The 17,609-nt window shown below is 46.9% G+C and overlaps 2 protein-coding genes across 4 annotated transcripts in view; one reads left to right on the top strand and one right to left on the bottom strand.

Annotated features, from left to right (window-relative positions):
• The window catches only part of PRKCSH (protein kinase C substrate 80K-H), a 15,879-nt gene extending 15,403 nt beyond the window's left edge, over positions 1 to 476 (bottom strand). Inside the window, exon 1 of one of the 2 annotated variants that reach the window (XM_044278969.1) lies at positions 285 to 476. In XM_044278969.1, coding sequence (XP_044134904.1) covers positions 285 to 381 — 97 coding nt within the window. In that variant the 5' untranslated portion in view covers positions 382 to 476. The remainder of the gene's footprint in view (positions 1 to 284) is intronic. The other variant, XM_044278968.1, reaches the window with a different exon arrangement.
• Positions 397 to 17,609, top strand: ODAD3 (outer dynein arm docking complex subunit 3). 2 transcript variants are annotated; one of them, XM_044278965.1, is made up of 16 exons: positions 397 to 515; positions 671 to 803; positions 3,325 to 3,415; positions 3,540 to 3,661; positions 6,342 to 6,419; positions 8,682 to 8,861; positions 9,755 to 9,790; positions 13,405 to 13,506; positions 13,596 to 13,721; positions 13,951 to 14,073; positions 14,395 to 14,538; positions 14,745 to 14,905; positions 15,531 to 15,687; positions 15,782 to 15,937; positions 16,343 to 16,427; positions 16,505 to 17,609. In XM_044278965.1, exons 3-16 carry the CDS (start codon positions 3,331 to 3,333, stop codon positions 16,633 to 16,635), a joined length of 1,686 nt encoding a protein of 561 aa, XP_044134900.1. In that variant the 5' UTR covers positions 397 to 515; positions 671 to 803; positions 3,325 to 3,330; the 3' UTR covers positions 16,636 to 17,609. The 2 variants fall into 2 exon arrangements, with proteins under 2 accessions (XP_044134900.1, XP_044134902.1); XM_044278967.1 differs by lacking the exon at positions 397 to 515 and having other exon boundaries at positions 615 to 803; positions 3,329 to 3,415.

Raw genomic sequence — 17,609 nt, 5'->3', positions numbered from 1 at the left:
CGTGGTCTACTCTCCTCCAATACTGACATGTTCAGTATGGAAAAGTCTGGAACGTCAGTGGCGCGTTAGGTTTGCGGATGCAGTTCACAGATCGTCCATCAGGTGGCGCTACAACCTAATGACCTCCGGGTAGAAGTATTTGCTGCAGTGCAGACCGTCGAGCTGAGCCAGCGCGGGATGTGACACAACTGTGTCACAGCGCCACCCACCGACGTGGAGGAGGTACAGCCTGCAGGACAAGGCGTAAAGCATAGCAAATGGAAATGAATGAAGGCGGCACTCACTGGACAGGGACACCCCCCGGGGTCTCTTCACCTCCACAGCCCGGCAGCTGAGCACCGCCAGGAGCCCCAGGACGACAACCACCTGCTGCATTTCCATCCACCAGGAACCCAATATCCGCCTTCTAGCGCTTCTCTGACACCGTCAGCCTGAGCAAAGTCTCCGGAAGCCTCACTTCCGGCTACGTCCCTTCCGGGTGACACCGGTGGCCATCTTGGTTGAGGCAATGCCCGGTTATTTGATATTCGTATTCATTGTAAATTTCTGACTATAATAGATTGATTTAAGTAACAGACGCTGACGTATTCTTTTCTATATACTAAATAACCACATTTGGCTAAAATGGAAGTCGGTCGGGAGTAGTAACATGGTCGATTTCTCCCGATAGCAAGTGGTATGAGTACCAACATGGCGGATACGTCTTAGCCAATGGGAAGGTGTGTCAGCCGTTGCTAGGGAAACTGTTGCTCAGCAGCAGAGTTGTTGGGGACAGGAGCAGGCTGCTGGAGACATATCACAAGGTGAGTAAGAAGTCCTGAATATTCTTGTATGGAATATACTGTTAGGTTTATCTCATAGATTGGCGCCATTTCTGGACTTTTATAACGTAATGGAAACTACATTTTGGAAACAAGGTGATTTTACCAGAGAGGGTGATCTGTGCACAGGGTGGGTGTAGGTCTCCATATTGTGACGGATTCATACTCCGCAACCTCTGAGAAGGGGCGTCAGGGATAGTCTGAAAGAGGGCGAGTAAATTGGTGCAAAGTTATAGGACAGATCTGCCAGATATACACCCAAGACCCCTATATAGACCCCAGACCAGACTACCCCTATGTGCAGACCCCGGACCAGACTATCCCTATGTGCAGACCCCAGACCATACTACCCCCAAGTGCAGACCCCGGACCATACTACCCCCAAGTGCAGACCCCGGACTATACTACCCCCAAGTGCAGACCCCGGACTATACTACCCCCAAGTGCAGACCCCGGACTATACTACCCCCAAGTGCAGACCCCGGACCATACTACCCCCAAGTTCAGACCCCAGACCAGACTACCCCCCAAGTTCAGACCCCAGACCAAGCAACCCCCAGGTGTAGACCCCAGAGCAGACCACTCCCAAATGCAGACCTTGGACTAGACTACCCCTATGTGCAGACCCCAGACCAGACTACTCCCTAAGTGCAGACCCCAGACCAGAGAAGTGCAGACTGCAGACTACTCCCTAAGTGCAGACCCCATACCAGACTACCCCTATGTGCAGACCACTGGCCAGACTACCCCCCAAGTGCAGACCCCGGACCACACTACCCCCCCCCCCCAAGTGCAGACCCCGGACCACACTACCCCCCCCCCCCAAGTGCAGACCCCGGACCACACTACCCCCAAAGTGCAGACCCCGGATCAGACTACACCCAAGTGCAGACCCAGGATTAGACTACCCCCAAGTGCAGACCCTAGAGCAGACCACCCCCAAATGCAGACCTTGGAACAGACTACTATCAAGTGCAAACCCAAGACCAGACTACCTGTATGTGTAGACCTCAAACCAGACTACTCTTAAAGGGGTTGCCCAAGTTATTTATATTGATGACCTATCCTGAGGATAGGTCATCATTATCGGATCAGCGGGGGTCTGACACCCCTGCCGATCAGCTGTTTGAAGAGAAGGCGTGCGTCGTGCCAGCGCTGCCTTCTCTTCATTGTTTACCTGCTTGCCATCGCAACAGTAGCGGTGAGCAGTGTAATTACACCTAAGCTGTTCATTTCAGTGGGACGGCTCGTTCCTATACTACAATACTACCGACCTCCGCCGATCTGATATTAATGACCTATCCTGAGGATAGGTCATCAATAAAAATAACTTAGACAACCCTTTTAAATATAGATCTTGGACCAGACTACCCTAAGTACAAATCCAGACCAGACTATCCTTTATATACAGACCCCAGAACAGACTATCCTTTATATACAGACCCCAGACCTGAATATCTCTAAATACAGACCCTAGACCAGACTACTACTAAATACAGACCCCAGACCCGACTACTACTAAATACAGACCCTAGACCTGACTACTGCTAAATACAGATCCTAGACCAGACTACTACTAAATACAGACCCTAGACCAGACTACTACTAAATACAGACCCTAGACCAGACTACTACTAAATGCAGAGCCTAGACCAGACTACTACTAAATACAGATCCTAGACCAGACTACTACTAAATACAGATCCTAGACCAGACTACTACTAAATACAGATCCTAGACCAGACTACTACCAAATACAGAGCCTAGTCCTGACTACTACTAAATACAGACCCTAGACCTGACTGCTACTAAATACAGATCCTAGACCAGACTACTACTAAATACAGATCCTAGACCAGACTACTACTAAATAAAGACCTCAGACCTGACTACTGCTAAATAAAGACTCCAGACCAGACTACACAAAGATACAGACCCTAGACCAGCCTCCCCTAAACTCAGACACCAGACTACTCCTAAATACAGACCCTAAACTGCACTACCCAAAAATACAGACCCTAGACCAGACTAAACCTTAATACAGACCAGAGACTACCCTTACAGACCCCTGGCTGGCCAAACTACCTCCAAATCCAGACCCCGGACCACAGTATCCCCAACTTGGAAGATGTCCTCTTTTTTTCATGAGAGTTTGCTGACCACACCGAGAACTGCGATGGTGCCCTCAGAGTCTGAAGACTCCGCTTCTTGATATGTATAGCGCACATCAGACTGGTTATATACTTGGTGAAATTCCTTTGATCTAGCAGCAGAGCCAGCATAAGTGATCATAGCAGTGTGCTCATACTGCTGAGGGGTTGTCGCACTGTATCAGTGTGGATAGCAGCAATAAGGAAAGACGTGTGCTGCTGACATGTTTAGCTTACAGAAGATTGTCTAGATAGGAAACATTGTAACAAACCATCAGCTGTGAGAAGTGTTGTAAAGGTTTGCAGACCCGATGCCAGTGTGAACTTACCCTTTATATTTTGCCCCCTGTCAGGCAGCCATGCCCAGCACTGCAACTCTTTCTGGGGTGAAACCTCCCATTCATGAGCAGATCACAGAGCTACAGAAGAAAATTCAGCTTTTGGGTAAGACCGTGTGCTGCAGGACTACTGTGGTGTGGACCCAGAGGCCATCAAGATGGCAGCCGTTATGTACATGTGTATACCTTAGAGCAGTAGTTGGTAACTGACTTGTGCCGATTCTTGGCAGATGGCGACCACAAGGCGTACCAGGAGAGCGCCAGCTCAACCGTCCAGAAGAACTGGGAGACCATTCAGTTCCTGCGGCATGAGAACAAGAAGTTGCACAAGAAGTTGGCTGATGCCCTTGCGGTAAGGTTCTGAAGTAGATCAGCGTGCGGAGCTTTATTCTACCCTAGTAGGCAATATATGGCGGCACACAGAACGCCTAAAAGGAAACCATCAGCAATGCTTCCAGTACTTCTGGGAGAAGGAAAAGTGACCCTCAGGGGCATTGAAGGGATTCTACAGAATAAGCCCTCTTGCACACGACCGTATGTATTTTGCGGTCCGCAAAAAATGGATCCGCAAAAAATATGGACGACATCCGTGTGCATTCTGTATTTTGCGGAACGGAACAGCCGGACCCTAATAGAACAGTACTATCCTTGTCTGTAATGCGGACAATAATAGGACATGTTTTTTTACAGAACGGAAATACGGATATACGGAAACGGAATGCATACGGAGTACATTCCTTTTTTTTGAGGACCCATTGAAGTAAATGGTTCCGCAAAAAGAAACGGACGCGGAAAGAAAATACGTTCGTGTGCAAGAGGCCTTATCAAAACAGGTCTGCTTTCGTCCAGCAGCGCCACACCTGTTCTGTCACGTTCTGTACAGCTAAGCTGAAATACCGGGCACAACCTATGGAAAGGTGTGGTGCTGCTTCTGAGGGAAAGTAGCTATATTTTGTAAATCTAGAACAGCCCCTTTTTATGATTAGCCCCAAGGCATATTTTTGTCCTCCCAAAAATACACTGAAGACACCACAGCGTGGAATTTACACTGCAAAATTTGCTGCTTTTCAGCAGCAAATTCTCCAGCAAAATCTGGTCACATGCAAATCCACAGCGTATCAGCCCCATGCGGATATACACTAAGGCCCCTTGCAGACGAGCGTTCCTCCCGCAGCGAGTACGCAACGCAGCTCCCGGCCTGACCTCCCAGCGCTACCGGGAGTCACATAGCATTATATTGATTTATGATGCTATGTAACCCTTACACTTCTGGAATGTATTGGATAACACTGGCATAATGCTGCCAGTGTTATCCAATACATTCCAAAACTGTAAAGGTTACATAGCATTATAAATCAATATAATGCTATGAGACTCCCGGTAGCGCTGGGAGGTCAGGCCGGGAGCTGCGTTGCGTACTCGCTGCGGGAGGAACGCTCGTCTGCAAGGGGCCTAAGACAGGGCAGGTTTAGATACACCACATCATCAGTACAGCTTTAGGCCTCTTTCACATGAGCATGACGGATTGGCTCCGGATGCATTCAGTGAAACTCGCACCATTTTGCAAGCAAGTTCAGTTTTGTCTGCGATTGCATTCAGTTCCGTTTTTTCCGCGCGAATGCAATGCGTTTTTCACGCGTGTGATAAAAAACTGAAGGTTTACAAACAACATCTCTTAGCAACCATCAGTAAAAAACACATTGCATCTGCACTTGCTTGCGGATGCAATGCGTTTTTCACGCAGCTCCATTAACTTCTATGGGGCCAGGGCTTCGTGAAAAACGCATAATATAGAACATGCTGCGATTTTCACGCAAAAGTGATGCGTGAAAAACAAAGCTTATGTACACAGACCCATTGAAATGAATTCAGGTGGAATGCATTCACGTCACGCATTGCACCCGCGCAGAAAAATCGCTCGTGTGAAAGGGGCCTTTTTGGGCCTGGTCCTCGTATACATCTATGAATTACCCCTGACCCAAATAATTTGCCCTATTATAAACTTAGGCCTTTATACATTTGACTTTGATGATCACCTGAGGGTCGGGGGCACTGGGTAAAAAATTCTCGGTGCTTGCAACTCCACAGGTGACCACCATTGGTCCCCTCAAGAGCATGGAGATCCAACATGGTCACCTCCATCCAGGTACTGTCACAGATGAAGTTGCAGATAGCTGGAACTAATAAATAAACGACCGACTGGCTTGATCCCAAACTAAGGAGCATATAGGTGAGCCCTATAAAACCCTAACACTGGGTTCAGACCTAAGCGTACTTGAACGTACGCTCTGTATGCGCGATTGTACGGGCGCTTGCAATCGCGCATACAGAGACAAGCGAACGCCCATTGTCGCGCGTTCCCGCTGAAGTCTATGTACGGGAACGCCCGACAAGATGCCCCAAAGAAGCTCATGTACTTCTTGGGGCGTCGGGCGTTTTACAGCGCGATTGTACGCGCTGTAAAACGCCCAGGTGAGAACCATTCCCATAGGGAATCATTGGTTTCTCCTTGTTGAGCGTTTTACAGCGCGTAGGAACGCGCTGTAAAACGCTCGGGTGTGAACCCAGCCTAAGAGGACACGACCACCGTCTCCCTGCACTTAATACGGACAGAGTCAGGGTCACCTAGAATCAAGCCAAAGACTTATCTGAGCAACCAGCAGCAGCAGCAGCCGCCTCCAGCAGTGAACACTTTATCCAGGAAGTAGTATAAACCGCAAAGTGAGGCAGTATGGGAGGGAATATAAAGGAAGACAATTAGTCTAAATAAGTGACACCTGGCAGAAGGAAAGGAGATGACAAAGTGAAACCAAAACAAAGAACAAGAGGTAGAGAAGAACGTCTGCCAGACCTTCTCACAGAACTGGCGGTGACAGGTACTTCCCAGCATGCTTAGCGCTTGCTTAGATTATTCACTGAAAAGTGTAGCTTTCACCTGAATTTTCTGAGTTGGCATAGTGACGTCACTAGTGGTAATTTATGGGGCAGTATTGTCTCTAAATTCATCCATTTTCTCACTGTGTGTTCCTCAGGGTGATGAGAAGGTGATTAAGGAGGCTTTTCATAGTCATGTGGTGGAGAGGGCAGCCATGAGGAGCAAAAGTGGACAGGTAAGTGGCTATGTGTTTATTCATGTTATAGTTCATGTTCATTTAAAGGGAAACTCCAGTGAGAACCTGAGTTCCCCATGGGAAAACCTACCTGAAGTGCTGAAGTCTGTAGGTAGTGTTGTAGGTAGTCTTCTGCCTTCCTTTATAATAAGATTTCTGCTAAAACTTGCCCGGTGTGTTGCATAGCAAAGGTTTATACAGGTGTTGAGTGACAACATCAGATCGTCATTGTCCTGTGTGATCCAGTGTTGTCACTCAGACGTCTTCCAGGTTCCTGTAAAACCAAAGGAGCCGAGCCCCAAGGCGGGGCTTTAAAGGGGTTGTCTAGAATTTCAGTACTGATGGGCTATCCTCAGGATTGGCCATCAGTATCAGATTGGCAGGAGTCCGGCACCCCACAACCCAGCTGATCAGCTGTTTGGATTGTGGTCTGTGGCGCCATAAGTAATCAGTGGAACCACAAAGCTTTGTACATTGTGTAGTGGATTGAGCTGGTACCTATAGCGCTGTCCCACTGAATGATTGTGAACAGCGCTGCAGTTTCCAGCTCCGTCCACTACACAATGGATGGAGCTGTGTATTTTTGGAGTCGGAGCTATAAAACAGCTGATCGCCAGAGGTGCGGGGTGTCAGACTCAGCAGTATTAAAATCCTGGACAACCCCTGTCCCGAATTATGGTGGTAAGGCCTCATGCACATAACTGAAATCTGCATACGTGTCCGATCCGCACCTTTTTTGCGGATCGGACACATACTGATTCATTTCCATGGGTCCTGTGGGGATTTGCTCTGGTAGACAGGCTTGCGGACGCAGTATAGAGGCAACAACAACGTCTTTAACTTAAACGGTTTGGTGTTTATTCACACATAAGGATAAGCAAAACAAAAAGTCAGTTTCAAGGAAAACAGTCACCTTGAGTCTGGTGTTGGTTCACACCATGCAGCAATGCAGAAGTCCTTGGACATAGCAGAAACCACCTGCTCTCACGCCAACAAGGTAGCAGGCCTTTACCCAGGCCCAAACTGTCAGGTCTCAACACAGAGACTGACAGAGCTGCACTGTCAGAGAGGAGTAAATTCCTACCACCTGACAGTGCTGCCTGTGTTTTGTAGCCCAAACCAAGACCTGGCCTGGAACGTGGGGAGCAGTCACCCACCCTGCACTTTGGCTGCTCCCAGTAAGAGCCGGCCCGGATCGGCTTTACAGCCACACTAAATAACCAACAGTGTCAGTCAGCACTAGCTGCAGCTGACACACAAAATTACCGGCTCTTACCTCACCGAGGCCAGGAATCTCGGTGACACATACCTTATGTCAATGACGGACCCTTGCGCCTTCCTACAGTCCGCAAAAAAAAGCCCCAAAACAAACAGAACATGGATGCCATCTGTGTGCTGTCTGCCTCTGTATGTCTGTTCCGCAATGTCCATATTGCATCAAGAATGGTCATTTCTAGTGATGGGAGTGAGAAACATGCAGATTGCACAGTAAGGTAGCCATGTTTTGCAGCGCATGTGCAGTTCAGTGGATAAGGCCGCTGGCTACAGAGGGCACAGGAGCAGACATGCGCCTGCCAGAGGTATGGTGACATCGAAGAGGGTAGGAGGTGGAGAGAAGAAGAGGAGGGGAGGAGCGGAGGAGCGGGACTCCATTCTTAAGGGACGGGCTGGGCTTCTTTGGTGATGACTACAGCCCCTTGGGCTATTTTATGTTCATTTGCATATTTATAAAAGACAGTTTTTCGGGGGCCAAAAGACAAGGGATCAGGGCATAAAGGTGTATTTAGAAAGTACATTAGGTAAGCGAAAGGGCGTTGCTAACAGTTAGAAATGGTCTGTGGTGGTGACAGACTTGCTTTAACCCGTGTGGTGAACGTCAATGGCAGAATTGTCGTCCTGCTTCCCAAAAAATTATCAAAAGTCATATTCGAAAATGGTATCCATAAAAACTATAGCTTGCCCCTCAAAGGGGCCACACAGACATCACAATGATTGAAACTCAGCTTTCCAAGACACCAATGTCCACCATGAATGGTCAGAATGTGAACAGAGCCAGAGCTGGCTTTTCACCACTGTGATGGCAGCCATATTGGTGGCCTTAATATATTGACTGATGACATGGTTTGTCCCATAGCAGACTTGCCAAGCTTGGTCGGAGCTGTGATTGCAGCCATGTTGGTTATTAGCCAGCATGACAGGAGAGGACTAAGCAAGGACAGACATTTGCAGGTGGCGGTTTTTATTCAGAATTATCTTTCGCAGGCTGCTGTTCAGCTGATGGACCAGAAGCTCTGCGACAAGATCAAGCGTCTCAATGCCTTACGACACCATACAGACATTCGGAGGAAACGCTTGGAGGAACTGCAGACTTTATACAAGCAAAATGCTGCTGGTGAGGAAGACAAGCAGGAGAAAGATGGTGGGGTGGCACAGGAGGAACAGGTAATTGCCTTCCAGTCTTATTTTCTTAGGGTCGGCCTGTGGGCAGGGCAGGAATAAGGTTGGTTGTAAAGAGCAAGATGGCGGAAGTGGCACACAGCAACCCAGACACCATGCTAGGGTTGTACAGTAGGCACACTCAGACGTATGTGACCTAGCTTTCCCCTTAGGTTATGTTCACACCGTGGATTTCGATGCTGTTTATGCAACCGTTTTTCACTGCAGACACCTAATGCGGTGTATGTCCCGACACCATGCCAAGAATGGACATGTCACCTTTAAACTGCAGCGCTGCCTCCTATTGAAAACCATGGGAAGCAGAATCCACACGGCCACTGCTGCAATTTTGGCATGGGGTCCAACCAAAATTCTGGCAGCCTAAACCACTGTGTGGACATCCCCTTAGTCTTTTTGGCCTCATGCACACACCCATGCGGACAGCACCCCATGTGCAGTCCGCATCCGTATGTCCGTTCTGCAGCCTGCAAATTTTTTTAGGATAGGACATTTCTACAGAAGTGAAAAAAATGGCGGCATGCACACAGCCGGTATCTGCAAAACACATACGGCCTTAGTTTTCCCTGTTTCAGTCTTAGTATGTTCTTGGGAAAGCTAGAAAACAATCCATATGCCGGCCATCACAGCACCCACTGTACCGCTGTACCCAGGATTTCCCAGAATCATAACTTAAAAGGCTTTTCCAAGACTTTTATACTGATGACCGACCCTCTGGATAGGTCATCAGTATCTGAACGGTGGGGGTCTGACATCCGGTAGGGTAAATTTGTCACAGAATGACTCCATTAGGCCACGTACTAAGAGTGTAATGGAAGGGTCAGCTTCTGCGGTCATATGGTATATTGTGTCTCTTCATGTCTTACTTGTTTCACCCACAGAGTGAAGCCACAGAACAGGAGGAAACTCCTCAGCAGGTTAAATATTTCTCATTTGTAAAAAAAAAAAAATGTAATCCAATATTCACATGTCTCCTGTGATTCTGCTGCAAAAGATAACTACTACTCTCCTCACTATCCTCTCCTGTATAGGGGGCTGTGTGCACTTTACTATATGTTGCAACACTGGTGTTTTGTCAGCACAGAAATGTGAAACTATGTTCTAAGTTCACAAAATGACATTCTGTGACACAATCTGGACTATAAGGTATCACGGGATACATATTCTGATCAGCCATGACCTTAAAACCATTGTGTAGGTGCCACCAAAACAGTCCTGACCAATCGAGCCATGGACTCCACGAGACCTCTGAAGGTGTCCTTTGACATCTAGCACTAGATGTTAGCAGCAGATCCTGGAAGTTGCTCGTTGTGACCTCCATACATAGGACTTGTTTTTCCACAACATTCCACAGAGGGCGATCAGATTGAGATCTGGGGAATTCGGAGACTAGACATCTCCTAGATCTTTTTGTCATGTTCCTCATTCCTGAACAATGTTTGCAGGTTAGAGGGAGAATCATCTTGCTGAACGAGACCACTGCCATTAGGGGGCACCGCGGCCATGAAGGGAGTACTTTTCTGTACATTGTTTAGGCAGGGGGTACGTGTTACATCCACATGATGTCAGGATCCGAAGTTTCAGAGCATCACACTCCATCGCTGGCTTGTCTACTTCCCATAGTGCATCCTGGTGCCATCTCTTCCCGGCCATCCACATGATGTAAATGTTGAGTTGTCAAACCAGGCTGCCTTCTTCCATTGCCCCATGGTCCAGTTCTTACACTGACAGGTCCACTTTCGGTGGTAAACAGGGGTCAGCGCAGGCACTCTTACTGGTCTGTGACTACTCAGCCCCCTTACACAGTAAGCTGCCTGTGACTAGAGTTGCATCGGGTATAGAAGTTTCGATACCCAAAAGATACTTTTAGACCTGGATCGATACGATACCGGGTCTTAATATTTAACGATACTAGGCTGCGCTGCCTAGTATTTGTTAGAGAACATGGCACGCACTGCTCTCCGCAGGTGCCATGTTCTCCTCAGCAGCACAGGCAGTCCCTCCCTCCCCCTGTGCTGCTTCCACCAATGGCCTGATAGCACTGCGGAGGAGGGGAGGGACTGTGGCCACTGCGCCACCAATTAATACAACTAACAAATTAATTTAAGTGTAGGCAGCGGGTGCCGGCAGTGGTATCAGGTGCTGCACCTGAGGGGTTAATTGCCGGGGATCGCAGAATCGTGTCATAGAGGGCGGGTACCGGGTATGTGATACCGCTGCCAGCACCCGCCATCTACACTTAAATTAATGTGTTAATTATATTTATTGGTGGCGCAGTGTGCCCCCCTCCCCCAAATTTATAACTATTATAATCATTAGTGGCGCAGTGTGCCCCCCTCCCCCAAATTTATAACTATTATAATAATTGGTGGCGCAGTGGCCACAGGCGCTCCCCCCACATTGTTCTATTCATTGGTGGCAGTGGCCACAGGGTCCCCCCTCCCCTCCTCCTCATTGGTGGTGCAGTGGCAGCTTCTGATCAGAGCCCCAGCTGTGTAATCCTGGTGCTACGATCAGTTACCATGGCAGCCAGGACGCTACTGAAGCCTTGGCTGCCATGGTAACCTCCCTGCTGCTGTGCCTTGGCTGCCATGGTAACCTCCCTGCTGCTGTGTGCACAGGGCAGCAGGGAGAGTGTGAGGCCCTATTCACCCTAATAGAGCTCTATCAGGGTGAATAGGACAAGGGATGAAAATATCCCAGGTTCTAGCCCCTAAGGGGGGAAATAGTAAGTAAAAAAAAAACACACCTAAATACTAAAAGTTTAAATTGGCCCCTTTCCCAATTTTAAATATATAATATATAAACAATAAAAAAATAAACATATTACCGGTAGTTATTGCCACGCCCGAAAAAGTGCGCACTATTAAAATATTTTAAAAAATCTTCCATGCGGTGAACGCCATAACAGAAAAAAAAAAAAACGCGCAATTCGCCATTTTTTTGCCACCTTGTCCCCTCAAAAAATAAGATAGGGCTGTTCGATTATGGGCTGGACGTTCCATAAAATGCGGAATGCGCGTGGCTTTTTGGGTGTATCGAATGGTATCGAATATTGCAATACTTTTTATGGTATCGAAATCGAATCAAAATTTTGCCATCGTGACAACCCTAGCTGTGACAGAGCTCGATAATAACATAGTGACTCTCCTGTAGGCTGCAATGGTAAATGGGAGAAGCAATCAGACAATTGCATGCTAAAAGTAATAATTAAAAAATTACATGGATATCGTCGCCCTCCAAAATGCCTGAACTATTCAAATATAAAAATATTTATCGTAATGAAAAAATGGCCAATTTGGTGCGTCATTACACCCCCCCCCAAACTAAAACTAATAAGTTATCAAAAAGTCACATGCACCCCACAATAGTATCAATAAAAATTACAGATCACCCACCAAAAAAATTAATCCTCACACAGCTCCGTAGACGTAACTACAAAAAAGTTATGAGGGTCTTAATATAGCAATGCAAAGAAAAAAAATATTTTTATCAAAGTTTTAATTTTGTTTTTAATAGTTTTAAAACACAAGAAAAACTAACTGGTGGTATCGCCGTAATCGTCCTGATTAGTGTTGAGAGCGAACTTGTGGTTTCAAGTTCGGCGTACAAGGTTCGGGTTATCAAAGAATTCCGCTATGGATTCCGCTACTACGGACTATAAGTTATGGTCCGTGGTAGCGGAATTCTTAGATAACCCGAACCTTGTACGCCGAACTTGAAAACACAAGTTCGCTCAACACTAATCCAGACCTGCAGAATGGAGGGAACAGGTCTGTTTTACCGCATGGGGAACTCCATAGAGATGAAACCCGTAATACTGTGGCGAAATTGCGTAGATTTTCTTTTCAGTTCCACCCCATTTTAAAAAAAAATCCCAGCTTCCCACTACATTGTATGTGATATTAAATGGTGCCATTAGAAAGTACAACTTGTCCTGCAAAAAAAAACAAGCCGTAGACAGAAAAATAAACAAAAAAGGTATGGCTCCGGAAAAGTAGGGAGTAAAAAAAACTCACTTATACGTCTTTGTGAGGGACATTCGGACGGCTGGATTGTTTGACACTTTTTTTTGTCCTGTAATAAATAGTTTTGCAGGTCTGTGGTGGGATTTGAACCTGAGACCCTCTGTATGGTAGGCAGAATATTTACTATTACACTATAGACCTGTCCTGTAATAAATTAGTTTGCAGATCTGTGGTGGGATTTGAACCCCAGACCATCTGTATGGTAGACAGGATATTTACCATTACCATAAAGACCTGTCCTGTAATAAATTATTTTACGGGTCTTTGGTGGGATTTAAACCCCAGATGCTCTGCGTGGTAGGTAGTATATTTACCATTACACTATAGGCCTGTCCTGACTTTTTGTGGCCCAGAATATAATTGAGTAAACCTTGCGCTGTGATACAGAATTCAGTGACACAGACGGTTATTTTGTGAACTATTATTGATTTTTTAGTGATATACACTTATATTCTCCTCTACCTGCAATACCCAGCTTTTAACCCCAAATTCTCTCTCTACAGACCCTGCGCCTATTGGAAAATCGACTGGAAAAAGCCCAGCTGAAGTTACAAGAGTCAGAACACATATACAGCGTGTACCAGAAGCTGAAGGACCATATGCAGGTGACGTATGAGAGCGCCCTGTTCACCGCTCTGCTGTATGTTGTGTCTGCAGGTCTCGAAGTTTACATTACTCGTCATTGTCACTGCAGGAGGAAAGCCTAACGTTTCAGTCACAGCTGGATCTACTGGAGGCTGAGATCCTCCGCCAGAGGAATGAATTGAAGGAACTTCAGACGATGAACAAGGATGCGGTGATGTCAAGGGATATGGCCCGGGTAGGTGGAGGGGGGTACAATGTAAGCTATGACGTAATATATCTTTATAATTATACACAGAGCAGACCCCTTTGCAAACTATAAGCTGCACGGTTGCCACAGAGCCACCGCCATATAGGGTTCTGCACCACCCACCTCTTGAAACGTACCCTCAGCTGGCAGGTCATCTCCAGTCCTTGTCTTGGGGATAGTTACAGCTGAATTGATTGGCATTATGTCCTAATTACAGGCCGAACTTCAGCGCCAGGAGGAGGAATTTCACCGCGAGCGCAGGGAGAGGGAGCGGATCCTGCAGGAATACAAGCGTCAGGCTGAGGAGAGACGCATGTATGCTGAGCGAGCAGAACGAAGGGTGAGTAGCCATTTGCACATCACTACAGGATTATATCAAAACTGACATTGGTGAGACATTTCCTGCCCTCAGTGGTGCTACAGATACAGCAGAGGAACCAAGTTCATCCACTAGGGAGAACTTAGGCCCTAACTGCACATTATATTATTATGTTCGGTATATGTATGAGAAGCTCCCCCTTGTGGTGGCGCCTCACAGATCTAAATCTGGCCCCAGATTTCTGTACGTCCACCTAATGGTTTTAAAGGTGATTTTCTCTTCACCATCAAACGTATTGTCAGGATAACAAAACTAACACTGTCGCCACCATTGACTTTTTAGGCTCAGCGTGTGACTTTGCCTGGAGAGGATGCACCTATCGACATCCAGCTGGTATCTAATGGACACGAGGAGGAAAAGGCCATCCATTCCTATCAGGAGGCTTTTCAGAGGATAAAGGAGGCCACGGGGGTGACAGATACACAGGTGAGCGAGGTTGGAGATGGATGGCAGGAAATAATCTGAGGGGCTTAAAGGAGTTGTTCCATCTCCTACTCTGGTGGGCACAACCCAACCATGGTTGCCCAATCATTTAATGGGCAGCCTGTAATAGTTCACTAGGGCGGCTGAGAGTCGTAGTCTGGTCTGAGGCAGCTGTTAACCATTCTTTCCCTGTATTCTCATATAATCAGGAAGTGGTGAGACGCTTCATTGCTCAGGGAGAGACGCACAAACACTTGGAGGAGCTGAAGAGTGAGAATGAGCGGACCTTGGTGAGGCATAAAGAGGAAAAGGAGAGATTGCAGGATGCCTTCCAGGAGCTCAAGTATTCAGGGGAAGCCAAGCTATCCAGGTACCTACCCACTTCAGACGTGGTTCTCTGGTTAAAGGGGTACTCCCACAATAATAAATGATAAAATAAAAACAACTCGTTGAAATGCACTGTTAGGGTAGTTGGGTCAAGACAGGAGCAAAGCCCAGCTCTGGCACAACCCAATGTCATTTTGCATTTCAATTGGGTAATGGTTCAATTCAACTTCGATCACCCCCATGTTATCAGCATAGTCCATAAAGCAGGGCTCAATGTAACCAGCTTGTTGTCCAGGGACCCTTTTGATGGCTGTCAAAACAACTAAAACCCCTCAGAGTGGCAAACAAAAGTCAACTACTCTGCAGTAGTTGTCTGTTTCCTTCACCCACACTGCTGGTTATAGAATTCCTACTATATCCTCCAGCTCCATCTTTTAACCCACTGCATACATTGGTGGACTACTTGGGGAAGGCTGCTATACGTCTTCACAATAAGGTAAGTTTGGGCCCCTCCACTACCCGATGCTTCCTGCCAGATGCTTGTTTTGCCGGCAGCTATGTCCCCTATATTGCTCTACTCGTGAAGAACAACAGTTCCATAACGTGACTAGAGATGTCCATCTCATACACAATCCTTACTAGTCCTGTCATACCTTCCACAACCACAGTGGTCAACAGGTTTTAGAAGAGCTCCAAGCTCATCTACATAAGGAAGAGAAGAGACGAGACAAATATAAGGAGGAACTGGAGAAAATGACCAAAATCTTGGTGGAAGCAAAATCCGGAGTGGAGCACTTAGCCACCAAAGTGCAGCACATCAAGGTGGTGAGTACTCGGTTCATACGGAGGTGCAGTCTGTCGGAGGTAAGGACAGTTTTTAGAAAAAGCAATGATGCCTACAGCTATATTCTCTTATCAGCCCAGGAGCCATTTTCCAGCAAAGGATCTGTCTCCTCAGTTAGATGAGTATGTCCTGGATGCCATGGACACCACCGATCAGAAGCTGCAGAAACTCTTGGAGGAGTTAGATGGGCAAAACATTGGAGAGATCCTAAGGCAGATGGAGGAAGAGGACGTAAGTTGAAGAGTTTGTACAATGCCATTTTTTTGCGTATCAGATGCAGGCACATAATTTCTATGGGGCCGCAAAAGATGCAGACAGCACACTGTGCACGGTCTGCATCCATAGGTCCATTACGCGGCTCCACAAAAAATATAGAACATGTCCTATTCTTGTCCATATTGTGAACTAGAATAGGTATTGCTACAATAGGGCAGGATGTGCGGAGCGGGAAACTGCGGGGCACACACAACCAGTATCCATGTTTTGGGGAGCCATACATATGGTCATGAGGCCTAAAAGGTATTTTTTTTTCCAGAAAAAGCTCCACTTTTGTCCACGGGCTGTGACTGCTATGTGTGTGGGGTTGCAGTGTCTTCGCATACTGTGGAGAATTGCACAATAACCTATTGTCTCCAGTTTCAGGCTTCCATCGAGGGCAAACTCCCAGCATTTAACGTTCGGATCCCGCTGCCGGCACTGGCCAAGCAGGATACATTTGAGGGTAAGCTGGGAGGTCTGGGGATATGGACGCTCATATAACTGAGGCTCGCTGGCTATTAACATATGTCTTTCCTCCAGATGATGAGGACAGTGGAGAGGACGAAGGGGACGTGGTGACCCGGGCCAGTCTGAAGAAACAGTCTCAACAAATCATAGAGTCGAAGACCAAGAGAAAGACCCGTCCCAAGAAGAAGAAGGGGAAGCAGTGAGGGATATCGGTGGAGAAGCCTCCTGTCCTGTTACCACCTGACATTATTACATCTACACTGAACAACCTGACCTATCTGTCCTGCATCTTAGCACTACAATCAACTACTCATCCTGTCTGCAATCATCTACCTGTCCGGTGACATTATCTGTGCTCATCTACATGTCCTGTATCATAGTCCTATGCTAATTCACATATACTACCGTACTTTCTAGTTGGCTTACTTCATAATTTTATGTTCTGTACCTGTCCTACTTTCTAGTTCTATTCTAATCTGTTCTACACCCATCTACCTGTCCTGTTTAGTATTTTTACACTCAGCTGCCTGCCCTGTTTAATAATTCTTCGCTCGGCCACCTGTCCTTTTTTATATTTCTACACTTAGCTACCTGTCCTGTTTTATAGCTCTCCATTTAGCTGCCTGTCTTGCTTTATAGCTCTGCACTCAGCTACCTGTCCTGTTTTATACTTCTACACTCAGCTAGCTGTCCTGTTTTCTGAACTCAGCTGCCTGTTCTGTTTTATAGTTCTGCACTCAGCTGCCTGTTCTGTTTTATAGTTCTGCACTCAGCTATCTGTCCTGTTTTATAGTTCTGCACTCAGCTATCTGTCCTGTTTCAAACTTCCATGCTTCTCTATATTAAATCCATTCATCCTGCTCTTACGGGCTTGATTATTATCCAGCGGTAGCAGAATATAAGATTGCTGCTGTATCTGGTTTAGACACCTAGTCATGCCCTTTGTTTTTTCTGAGTGGTTTCTTTCATTCATCCACCACCACAGTCTGTTCCCCATCTTACCCCCCTTCCCTCCCTCTAAGTGGGCATAGACAGGGGGCACAAGATCAGGCTCTAACTTCTCATGACGCTGCCAAGATCAGAAGTGTTGTGGGAACAGCTGCTTTCTGACGTTATCCAGAGACGGGAGCGATGCTGAAATGTGACCTCTTATGTTTTCCCTATAACAAATAAATAA

The sequence above is a fragment of the Bufo gargarizans genome, chromosome 2, assembly GCF_014858855.1.
Source record: "Bufo gargarizans isolate SCDJY-AF-19 chromosome 2, ASM1485885v1, whole genome shotgun sequence".
In the NCBI taxonomy this organism is placed as follows: Eukaryota; Metazoa; Chordata; class Amphibia; order Anura; family Bufonidae; genus Bufo; species Bufo gargarizans.
The sequence above is the reverse complement of the archived record's forward strand: the minus strand, read 5'-3'. Positions and strand labels throughout refer to the sequence as shown.

Bases quoted from the DNA above. Each gene is read 5' to 3' on its own strand.
- ODAD3 (XM_044278965.1), top strand. From the start codon at position 3,331: ATGCCCAGCACTGCAACTCTTTCTGGGGTGAAACCTCCCATTCATGAG. The intron at 13,507-13,595 runs GTGACGTATGAG...TTGTCACTGCAG, and splicing joins AGCTGAAGGACCATATGCAG to GAGGAAAGCCTAACGTTTCA. The intron at 16,428-16,504 runs GTAAGCTGGGAG...TCTTTCCTCCAG, and splicing joins CAAGCAGGATACATTTGAGG to ATGATGAGGACAGTGGAGAG.